General features: G+C 40.5%; 1 protein-coding gene across 1 annotated transcript in view; it reads left to right on the top strand.

The window, feature by feature from the left end:
- Positions 1-12,706, top strand: part of SCAI (suppressor of cancer cell invasion) — a gene marked incomplete in the record, with an annotated part of 155,686 nt that overhangs the window by 133,399 nt on the left and 9,581 nt on the right. The window contains 1 exon segment of the mRNA XM_027775599.1: positions 9,827-9,887. Within this exon segment, the coding sequence (XP_027631400.1) occupies positions 9,827-9,887 (61 nt within the window).

Here is a 12,706-nt window from a genome sequence, read left to right as displayed (position 1 = left end):
ATTACAAAAAAAAAAAAAAAAAAAAAAAAAAAAAAGAGAGAGAGAGAGAAAAGAAAGAAAAGAAAGAAAGAAACAAGTACTGACATGTTAACTTCTGAGGTTTTCACACTGTGCGTTTGGTCACCTTTATAGACTTCTCTTTAGCTCTCTTTCGCTAGAGACAGACAGACAGACAGAGGAGCATCCGCAGTAGGGCTGGTGCTGTGATTCCCCCCACTGTCAGTTAGCTGAGGTCACAGACGTGTGCTCATGCCACTGGCGTCTCAAAGAGGTCCCAGAATAGGAACCCAGGGCCTTTCCCACTCTGCTCTAGCTGCTTTAACACTGTGCTACCACCTGGCCCCTAGCTTAAATATTCTTGAAGAATAATTCTCCTGAACTTTTCCCAAAAATACCTTCTTTGGCTACTCCACTAACTACAGCCTTTTTTTTTTTTTTCTTGGTCCTTTCTTAATTTTTGTTTTTCTCTCAGTGTTGGTTCTTTTTTTTTTTTTTTTTTTTTTTAATTTATTAAGAGATTTTTTTGCTGTAGGGCACATGTGCTTTGCTGGAAAGACAGAAAGCAAGAAATCACTCCCTGGGGGGGATGGCCACTCTACAATCTCTTTTCTTCATTCTCTTCTCAGGGTCTTAGGCACGCACGCACACGTGCCTAGCATGACTTTTAAGCTGCCTGGTACAGGACTCACACCGTGGTCAACTACATGGGAGTCCAGTGACATAACCATTAGGCCATCTCCTGGTCCCCAGGTGCTGTATTGAAAAGCAGATGTGAGCAGACCAAACTAAGAATAAGATCGTCGATCTCAGTTTTGCCTTCTTCATTGCTATTGTTGTTTTCCTAGCCTTCATCCTGGAGACCTCTACCCTTTCACCAGGAAGCCCTTGTTCATCATTGTGGACTCGTCCAACAGTGTCGCGTACAAGGTGAGTCCCCTGGGAGCTGCTGCACTCCTGAGACGTCCAGCACCAACGCCAGGGTACCCTTCCTACATGTGCCTTTCTATCTTGCTTTATGCTGCTTAATTTTGCAGTTTGTATTTAGTGTTTCTTTTCTTTTGAGGTTGTGCATGCTAGTCAGGATCTGGTGCTATGAATAGAAACAAGAAGAAAACGCATGAATGGACACTCAGTGGAAAAAAAATAAATCCTCCTGCAGGAAAAAAATATTCAAGATTCCCAAGATCTCTGGTGGGAGGTTTATTTTCGTTATATAACCCAGAATAATTTTATTTTATAGAGATAGAGGTATATGGGTGAATTTTATTTTTTGGTTTTCAGTATTTTTCCACTTCTACACACTGAGCTGCTGTAGTTTGAGTGAAACTTCTATCCCATTTTATACCATTATAATGTTTGAATAGTAACACTTTGTTCTACATGCACTGAATTTATTTATTTTTTAAATTTATAATAATCAGAAATAAAAGATAGCCCTGAATGCTAAAGTAAATGACAGGGATCTTACTTAAATGTCCTTTGTTTTATATTTTGCTATTGAAGTGATGATTTCTGATGACTCTAAAAAGAATATTCGGTGGAACCAGCAGTTAGCGTAATGGCTATGTCGCTGGACTCCCACGTAGTCGACCGCGATTCGCGTCTCGGACCTGGTGGCTTAAATCTCACGCCAGGCATGTGTGCATGCGTGCCCAAGATCCCAAGAAGAGAATGGAGGAGAAGGGATTGCGGCGTGACCATCCTCCCAGGGGGTGATTTCTCACTTTCTGTCTCTCTGTCTCTGTCTGTCTGGCGAGCACACGCGCCCTATAGCAAAAACCTCTCCAAAAATAAATAAATAAATAAATAAATAATAAAAAGAATATTCGGGAACCAGCAGATGGTCCAGTTATGTCACTGGACTCCCATATGGCTGACCATGGTTCAAGTCCCAGACCCAGTGACTTGAAAAATCACACAGGTGTTTGTGCATACATGCCCAAGATCCAGGAGGAGAAGGGATTGCAACATGGCCATTCCCCATGAAGGGTGATTTCTTACTTTCCCTCTCACTGTCTCTGGCAAGCACATGCACCTAAAACGAAAACCTCTTAAAAAAAAAAAAATTCAAATTTAAAGCAAGAAAAAAAAAATTAAAGTTGAGTATTAGAATTCAGACGAGAGTAATTTACAGGGGAATGAAAACAGACAGTCTTTAGAGTCCTCTGTATCTGATTAGAATGTTTTATTAGTGAAAAATGTGTTGAGAAACATACTGGGTACTCCTCCCGGCCACTTACAACTATTTCTGTTGTGGGTGTTCACATTTGCAATTAGATAGAGAAACAAGCATTAGTAGATTTATTTTAGGAGTGCACTGGGAGCCTAGAGAGCTGACATATCTTTTCTGTATATTTTGTTTTCATGTTTAGTTTCACGTTTTAAAATTAAACTCTGGGGGCCAGCAGGTGGCCTGGTAGTCAGAATGCCAGACTGCCACATGGCTGACCATGGCTCAAGTCTCAGACCTGGTGACTTGCTTTCTCTCTCTCTCTAGTGAGCGCACATGCCCTGCAACAAGAAATATTTTTTAAAATTTAATTAAATAATTATTTCAAGTTAAACTCTGAATTTCAAAAACACTCAATCTGCCCTAATATTCTCAGCATATTTCTTGTTATCCACTTGTCAAGCTTAATATTATGACGTTTACATTTCAGGAAAGTAGCTGTCTACCTTTTTACTTTGTGTATGTGATGTTGTGGGAGGTGGAATTGGGAACCTGCTGAAGGAAAAGGTTTATTGGCTATCCCATTTAAACTGCTAAAACCAGAAGAGTCCAGGCATTTTATCTCTTCACAGGACTCAAAAGAAGCATTCTGCATCTTTCTTGATGAAAGTGAATTGGTTGTGACAGTTTGATGATATGACAGAATGTGTGGATGTGCCAGATCAAGCGTGTCAGTTAACGTGATCTGCCGTGTGTTTGGAGTATTTTAGCAATCTATTAATTTCTCTCAGTTTAATTGGACATTATTAGACACCACCTTTTTAAATCTCAAGAATAGCATTCATTGCATGTGAGTGCTATTTCCAGAGCACTGTTTGAGTATAGAATGTATATCAGATGTCTATTTTTCTTTTTCTTTTCTTTTTTTTTTTTTTTTTTTGAGAGGTTTTTGCTATAGGGCACGTGTGCTCGTCAGAAAGACAGAGAGAGAGAGAGAGACAGACGGACAGAGACAGAAAGGGAGAAATCATCCCCCCTCCCCAGGGAGGATGGCCACACTGCAGTCTCTTCTCCCCCATTCTCCTCTTGGGATCTTGGGCACGCACACACACGCGCTCAGTGTGAATCTAAGCCACCAGGTCTGGAACTCGAACCATGGTCGACTACATGGGAGTCCAGTAACACAGCCATTATGCCACCTGCTGGTCCCTCAAATGTCTAGTTTTAAAAACACCATTGTGCATAATTAAGAGAGATATTTACTCAATTATGCATCATGATTAAATGGTTTATTTCCATATTCTGGTACCCAGGACAATTGCTGAATAACAGAAAGGTTTTTTGTTGTTGTTGATTTGCTCTTTTCCTTTTCTTTTTTTAAATTTCCAGAGGACATTTGTACTTGCCAGAGAGAAACCGAGTGGGGAGAAACCCGGATGGGGCATGCTTATGCTGCAGTTTCTCCTCCATTTCTCCATTCTGTCTGGATTTTGTGCACCCACACACAGTAGTCTGCTAGGGTTTTTGAGCCCCCAGGGCCAGGACTCCATCTGTGGTCAGCCATGTGGGACTCAGCTTTTCTAACCACGAGGCTGGGTGCTAGCCCTGATTGCTTTTGATGGCACATGCAGCCTCACTCCTCTGAAGAAGGAAATTGCCTGGAACATGATGACCTTCAGAAATGAAATAGGGACCCCTCCCCACATGCAGTAAGCACATTAGGCCTGGCCAGACCAGGCTTTTAGAGACTAGTCCGTGTACTTTGAATGTGCAGCTCTCTGTGGTAACTTGCGAAGGAGTCTGGTTTTTACCTTTCCCACAGAGCATGTGTAAAGTCTAAACTATCATTTTGCAAGTTTCTTTTTTTTTTTGGAGAGATTTTCGCTATAGGGTGCGTGCACTCACCAGACAGACAGAAAGAGACAGAGAGACGGAAAGTGAGAAATCACCCCCCGGGGGGATGGTCACGCCGCAATCCCTTCTCCTCCATTCTCCTCTCGGGATCTTGGGCACGCACGCACACGTACCCGGCGTGAGTTTTAATCCACCGGGTCCGGGATGTGAACCGCGGTCGACTACGTGGGAGTCCAGCGACATAGCTATTACGCTAACTGCTGGTTCCCACAAGTTTCTTTTTTTAAAAAAAAATAATTATTTTGTTTAACTTTATTTATACATTTATTTATTTATTTTAATTGACCAGGGAGGGATAGAGAGAGAAAGTGAGAAAGCAAGCCACCAGGCCCAGGACTCAAACTGTGGTTGACCGTGTGGGAGTCCAGAGCCCTCAACCACCATACCACCTGCCAGCCCCACATTTTGCAAGTTTCTAATGAAATAGAAGAACGAGATAACTGATACATAATTTGTGTTCCTATTTTGCCCTATAATTTTCATATATGTATGAATGTTTTATGAATGTGTATTTATTTCCTAAATATTTCTTCATTTAAATAATTTGATGTTTATTTCCTCACCTTAGTATTTCTTTTTTATTTTTGTGAAAGTAATTCATGCATATCATTGAAGATGGTAGTTCTCAATTCTTTCTGTGCATCAGAAACATTAAGAGCCTTTTTCTTTCTTTTTAAATAAATATTTATTTAATTTAATTAATTTATTCTTATTATTATTCACCCGAAAGAGACAGAGAAAGAGAGGACATGAGAAAGCAAGCCGCCAGGTCTGGGACTTGAACCGTGGTCAGCCATGTGGGAGTCCAGCACCTTTAACCACCATGCCGCTCACCAGCCCCACTATTTTTTTTTAAATAGTGTCATTTTTATTTCAGTAATCAAAATAAGCTTAGAAATAGCATTAATTTTTACCTTGATCTCTGTGTTTAGCACAGAAATTGTTTCTGGTCCTCATTTGAGTTGTTTTCTTCACTTGTTTTTCTTTACATTCTTTTCTTATGTTTTTTATGTTTCTACCTGACATAGGAAATGTACATTATGGATTATAGTGATTTTTTTTAATATATGAATACAATGTGTAATCATCAAATTGGGGTAATTAGCATACTCATCATCTCAAACATTTATCATGCTTCATGTTGGGAACATTCAAAATCCTCTCTCTTAGCTATTTTGGTACATAAGGTAAATTACTTTTAACTATAATTACCTTATAGAAGTAGAGAATACAACAGTGGTTACCACAGGCTGAGAATGGTAGATAGGAGAAGAAAATATGAAGATAATATTCTTCACTAATTTTTCAGTCAAATATTTAATTATGCCCATATCTTCTTTACTTTTCCTAAAGGGAAAAATAGTTATATTTTACTCACCAGAAAGAAACAGAGAGGGAGATTTAGAAATAACCCCCCAGGGGGGTGGTCATGCTACAGTTTCTTTTCCTTTATTGTCCGCTCGGGATTTGGGTCATGCATGAGCCTGTGCCCAGTGTGATTTTCAAGCTGCTGGATCCAGGACTTAAAATTAGCCATGTTGGATCCATTGCCTTTACCACTGTACCACTTACTGGCCCCAAGAGCCCTTTTTAAAACCGCTTATACCTGGGCCCCATCTCCTGTGATCAGATTCACTTGTCCTGAGTCAATCTCAGGTCTCAATATATATATATTTATTTTTAAATAAAGGTTTTCTTTATTTTCTTTTTTTTTAAATTATTTATTTAATTAGCCATGTTGGATCCATTGCCTTTACCACTGTACCACTTACTGGCCCCAAGAGCCCTTTTTAAAACCGCTTATACCTGGGCCCCATCTCCTGTGATCAGATTCACTTGTCCTGAGTCAATCTCAGGTCTCAATATATATATATTTATTTTTAAATAAAGGTTTTCTTTATTTTCTTTTTTTTTAAATTATTTATTTATTTAATTTTATTCATTCATTCATTCATTTTCATTTGACCAGTGAGAGACGCACAGAGAGAAGAGAAGGAAAGTGAGAAAGCATGCCACCAGGTCCGGGACTCGAACCTCAGTTGGCCATGTGGGAATGTCCAGCACTTAACCACCACGCCACCTGCTGGTCCCAGGTCTCAGTATTTTTTAAGACTGTTTCCAGTGTGCTATCAAGGTAAGGACTACTCAGTCAAAAATTTCCTGCAGGTTTATTATTCTTTTCAGTTAAAGCAGTCTTTGGCCAGTTAGTGGTATGGTGATTAAGGTGGCTCAATCCTGTATGGCTGACTGTGAGGTTCAAGTTGCATGCCCAGTGGGTTGAAAAACATGCTGGGTATGGTATGGCCATCTGCCCTGGGGCTGGGGCTGCTTTCTTACTTACCCCTGACCCCTCTGTCTCTGGTGAGTGCACATGCCCTATGGCAACAAAGACATGAGCAATCTTTTGCTTTCTTACCCTACCCCTATGTGCCTCTTCCCAGGGCCACCATAATCTGTTTTTTTGTTTTGTTTTGTTTTTTAACTGATTTGGTGTTTAACCAGTGTTTTCCTTTCTTTCTTTCTTTTTAACTTGCTGGAGGGCGAATGTGCTTTCCAGAAAGAGAGGGAGAAAGCAACCACCCACATGGGGAATGTTCATGCCACAGTCCCTTCTCTGTCCCTCCTTTTGGGATTTTGGGCACACATGGCATATGCACTCAGTGTTGCATCCAAGATTTGAACCATCTAGTCAACCATTTGAGGTCCAGCTTGCTTAACCACTACACCACAGGCTAGCCCAACCACTATCTTTCTAAACAAATGCTGGTATCAGTCGTTCTTGAGGGCCAACCCCATGGCCTCGTGGTTAAGGCAACTGGATCCCACACGTCCAGTCACATGGTTAGAGCCTCATCACCCAGCAGCTTGAAAAACATACCGTGTATGTCTGCAAAATCCAAACAGGCTGGAGAAACGGGAGAGAGGATTATCGTATGACCACGCCCCATGGCAATGAGAAAAAAGTATTTCTGGATTCTTCAGTTTTCTGCATTATGTGTTAATTTTTTATTATGAAAGACAACTTTAACTTTTTTCCTTTTCCTGTCCCCAACTAATTTTTCTATCCTTTACATCCTTGTATCCACATAATAGATCATTTCAATAAATGGGTAATTTATTTACATAATATTGATTGGCTTAATATTTAGCATTTATATTAGTGTGATTGTAAAAAATGCTTTCAACAGCTAACCCACGATTACTTTTCCTTTCCTACTTTTTACTTTTCCTAGAAAAACAGTTGTCTTTCTTGGCTTTCCTGAGCTTATCATTAATTCAACCCTAATTTCTTTACAAATGTTTAAACTTTTAAGCTGTTTGGATGTGTCTGCCAGGGTTTTCATTTTGTCTTTGTAATGAATTGTCTCCCAGCAGGCTGTGACCCTCTCCCTCTGCACACACTTCACAGCTCTCCCCGCAGAATCTCTTTTCGTTATTATCCTTGCAGTTTTTTTCTTTTTTGGGGGGGAATTTTTTTGCCATAGGGCATGTGCGCTCACCAGAAAGACAGAGAGAGACAGAAAGCCAGAAATCACCCCCCAGGGGGGATGGCCACACCACAATCCCTTCTCCATTCTCCTCTTGAGATCTTGGGCATGCATGCACATGCGCCTGGCATGAGTTTAAGCCACCGGGTCCAGGACTTAAGCCACGGTCGACTACGTGGGAGTCCAGCGACATAGCCATTACGCTAACTGCTGGTCCCTATCCTTACAGTTCTTCATGGCTCTGCTACATTGGAACCCTGGCTTCCTCTTTCTTAGTTTGCGCTCTTATTTTGGTTCCTCCCTTATAGTAGCATCCTTAGAAAGGTTGAATATGAAATAAAATACTTAAGGACGTGCACTTGTACAGGTGTCTCATTTGCACCCACGTCCACATGGCTTTGTGAGGTTAGAAAGTATTTCCCCTCTGAAGTCGGAGAGCATTACTGTGTTGCTTTCTAGTTTCCAGAAGTTTCCAAGAAGTGGAAAACACTCTAATTCTGAATTCTTTTTAGGAGTCCTGTTTTCAGTCTCTGGAAGCACATAGGATCGCTTCTTTGGACCCTAAGATTTTTCTGTTTCTTAACAAAGTTTTCTGTTCTGGGTTTACTTTTTTTTCTTCCTTTACTCATGAGAGTTTGTGCAGTCAGCAGCCAGCCATGTGGAATCCAGTTCTCTTAACCACCAGCCTCCTTGATTTACATTTTTTTAAAGAATTATTTATTTTGGAAACCAGCAGTTAGCATTAATGGCTATGTCGCTGGACTCCCACGTAGTTGACCGTGGTTTGCGTCCTGGACCCGGTGGCTTAAAACTCATGCCCGGCACGTGCGCGTGCGTGCCCAAGATCCCGAGAGGAGACTGGAGGAGAATGGAGGAGAAGGGATTGCGGCGTGGCCATCCCCCCGGGGGGTGATTACTCGCTTTCTGTCTCTATGTCTCTCTCTGTCTGTCTGGTGAGTGCACACGCCCTATAGCGAAAAACCTCTGCAAAAAAAAAGAGAATTATTTATTTTATTTTATTTATTTTTTATTATTTTTAAATTTTAACAGAGAGCGAGAGCGAGAGAAAATGAGAAAGCAAGTGCCAGGTCTAGGACTCAAACCATGATGGGCCATATGAGACTCCAGTGCCTTCACCAGTACACCACCTGCTAATTCCAGTACCACACATTTTTGATTATTCAGGCTTTAAAGCCTATTTTATTGTCTGATGAGTCTAGTTCCTATTCTTTCTCAGTTTTCCTGGCTAATCTAATTTTTCCATATGAACCTTAGAATTGCCCTTTCTAATTGCAGGGAAAAAAAGTCTATGACTATTCTTACTGAGATTGGTCGACGTTTTAAGAAATTAGTATTATCAGTTTTCAGAATGAATTTGACTCCAAGAACATAAAACCTTTTTTATATGTTCAAGTCTTTGTTTTAATTATTTGGGAGCATTTCAAGATTGTTTTCATTTCTCATTAAGTTTCACTCCTAGCGGGGCCGGCAGGTATTGTGGTGGCTGGACTCCCACATGGCCGACCATGGTTCGAGTCTCAGACCTGGCAACTTGCTTTTTCACTTTCCCTCTGTCACTCTCTCTGTCTCTTGCCCTGTCCTTCTCTGGTCAAATAAAAATTAATTAATTATTTTAAAAAGTTCACTCCTAGGAGTTTTATCTTTATTATTGCCTTCCTTCCATGTAGAACTGCCTTTAAGGAAAGGGTACCCTTCATTATGCAAAGGGTACTCTAGTTTGTCAGCTTAATTCACACTGTAAACTAACATCCTTTATGCATCATTCTGTGCGAGCAATCATGGCTGACAGTCAAGAGAGGGATCCACACTACACATACTGTGTAGCAGGTTTTGGAGCCTTCCAGGCCAAAAGTCATATCCGAGGTCTTGGAAAATTCAACACCACAAGTACAAGCACGTGTTACCTAAAGTAGTCCCTTGGTTGACAATTAGATGACCTCTCTGCAATGCTACAGTCATGTACATGTCTTTATTTGAAAAATTAGTAGTTCACTCAGGAGACTAAAAATAGTGACTATTATTTTGAGTGAGAGCTTTTAGGAAAGCTTGTTCCATGGGGTAATTTTCTGAGTAGCAATCTCTTCAGCTGTTCCTATTCTTTCTGCCTCTGCGTATGAGTTAGAAGGTTCCATCTGTACCTTGACGATGTGCTTTGAAGAACTACTAAGTACTATCTTTGGTCAAATTTTTACTGAAAGTTTTAAATTCTTATATATTACAGAATTTCAAAAAATTGTTTGGCCAGCCACTAGTCTGCTTGCTTTCTCCTACGACATATCCAAAAGCTTTACAAGGTATGTTCCCTCATTACCCGTTACGCCCGTAGGTTGTGAATAAAGACTGTTGACATTTTGAATAATGCTGATCTTTGTTTTCCCTCTTATAATGGTCACCTTTGGGTTTATGGTGTGTAATGTGGCAGGTGTCAATCTGAAATATACCCAAAGCCTTGCCAATAATCAGACTTCCTTAACATGCTGCCATTATGCCTTGAGATAATTAATCCCTAAGAAAGAGGTGGTTTCTCCCTTGGTGTTGGTGAACTCATGATTCATAAATTTAAAAAATTGTCTTACAGGGTTTACTTTCATTTGCTTTCATGGCCACATAGAGCAATTTCCTGTATCTTTGGCTACACATTTTAGACATCTTTTAAGACTGTAGATTGCTGGCGTAGGAAACTTCTCAGCCTGTGCCTAAGAGTTACCATAACCTATCTGGCACTACTTACAGGGTTTCTTTTATTTGCATTTTTACCTTGCTGTACTTTTTAAATAAAAGAACCTCTTCAAAGTCTGCCAGAGAGACAGAGTAGTGTTTTGGCCATTTCTCCATTGTCTGAGAATTGAAAGATGCTTGTGCTTAATGATTTGTCCTTAGGTAACACATAAATCTAATTCTAACTCCCAGTCATTCAGTAGATAAAATACTAAACAGACCTTACCACTGTCTTAGCAGTCCTTGTCACTGTTTCACTATCTCCCTAACTGCGAATAGTGCTGATGTCTCTCTGTGGGAGATGGCATTTACTGCTACTTCCCAGCCAGAAGTCCTGTCTGCTGACATAGTTTGACACAGGAAGTGATGGTCAGCATTTGAATGCCTGAGAGAAGCTGGAGACTCTCACCGTTGTTTTAAGGTAAGTTCTGCTATTCAACAGGGAAAAATGTGTAGAAATAATAAGTCGATGTATTCAAAGTCAAAGTACTAAGGGCTAGAACTTACCTTCAAACAACGGTAAAATTCTCCTGCTTAGAGGATTTTGATTTCCTTCCTTTTTTTCTTTTTTTTTTTTCCCCCATCATTTCTAGAGGAAGGTAATCCCTTCCAATTATTTGAGAGAACTTTTTGCTATCAGTCTGTCCTATAGTGATATGACTTTACTTAAAACTATATAATTTTACTAGAAAATTACATGGTAAAATGGCTTAGTACCAAGATTATTTGGTCTGAAAGACTTCATCGGATAAAGGAGAAAAAGCAGACTTTGAAGGCAGACTGACTGAATCTGAATCCCATCTCAGCTACTCACTAGCTATGTGACCTTGGGAAATTACTCAGCCATTCTGTGCCTCAGTGTCTGCATCTAGCAAAAATGGAAATAATAATATTACCTACTTCATGGAATATCATGGGCTACTAGTAAGTACTCAGTATGTGCTGTCATTAATATGCACACTTGTAATACACATCCTTAGCATTCTTGGGTCCAGTATCCTATCTTTATGTAGTAACATTTAGACTTCTAATACTTAAATGAATGATGCATTCACATCAGCAGAGTCAGCACTCTTCTGTGAGATACATTTCGGATTCATCCACAAGCATTGCTACTCTACCTTGCAAAAGGGGTTGTCCCTCCATCTGGGCACAAAACTAGCAGATAATAAGTAGTTGGAACATCAGATAAGGCTCCTGCACTTCTGATACCTAAAACCTGTAGTTCTCTCTTTAGCCAAGAGTTAATTTATTCATTCAACAATTTACTCACCATTTATTTATTTATCAGATACTGTACTAGTTACTAGAGAGAGCTCTATGACTTACCAAACACAGTTACGTTTCTTCCCAAGCCAAATGTCTAGTAGGAGATACGGACACCCTAACACGCAATTACTGTTGAATGCCAGAAGTGTTTCACAGAAGGGTAGGAGGAGACTCCGGAACAAGGAACTCCTAAGCGGCATGTGTGGGTGAAGGAGAAGGGTGAGATGATGTCTAAAGTGGACCTTAAGCACATGTAGAATTAGATGGGGATGGGGAAATGACTGAACAAGAATGTTCCAGAAGAGAAATTGCAGGTGTGATGTCCCTGAGAAAGGGGAGCTTATGGAATACTTTGAGAAATTAAACTAGTTCCTTCTAACTAAACGGTACAGTTTGGGATTGTGTGACTGAATTATAGGAAACCTTTGAAGATTTGTTAAGTGACATACTGGAGGACAATTGGGTAACATCATAGATTTTATAAAGAGTAGTATAAATGAGCATTTAATTAACTTCATGGAGAATGAGTTAGAGAGGGGCATTGATAGAAACAGTGGGATGATGGTAACCAGACAGTAACTGAGTAACTGGCCTCCAGAGACACAAAGCCCACAGAACCACCAGAACTTAATGATGGCTGGGGTGGGGGAGGAAAGGAGGAAGAAAGCAGAGTTGGACTTCTAGGTTTCTGGGTAAGGTACTAGCGCATATGAGGATACTTGCTGAGAAGCAGATTTGTAGAGAACAAAGGAAGGAAGAATTTGTTTTCAGTTGTTTTCTTTTTCAATAGTTTATTCATCCATTTCCAGAGAGAGAAAGACAAACACCTTAAGGGGGTCACATACTGTGCTCCCACAGCCCTGCCAGCCTTTCCTCACCAGCTGGGATCATGGACGCACACACACACCTGTTGTGCACGGGTCCACTTGGGAACTGAACCCCAGTCTTCCATACTGCCTCCTGCACTGCACACTATCACACTCCCACTGCACCCAGAGGTCGGGCTCTGCTTTCAGTCATGGTCATGCTGAGTTTGAGAAGCCTTTGAGAGTTAGGTGGAGTCTAGTCTACACCTGCTATCTAGTAGGAGTGCAGTGTGACTTACAGCTGTAACTTAAACATTCCT

The sequence above is a fragment of the Tupaia chinensis genome, unplaced genomic scaffold (genome assembly GCF_000334495.1).
Source record: "Tupaia chinensis unplaced genomic scaffold, TupChi_1.0 Scaffold000575_1, whole genome shotgun sequence".
Taxonomy (NCBI): domain Eukaryota; kingdom Metazoa; phylum Chordata; class Mammalia; order Scandentia; family Tupaiidae; genus Tupaia; species Tupaia belangeri.
This window is presented reverse-complemented; position numbering and strand designations above follow the sequence as displayed.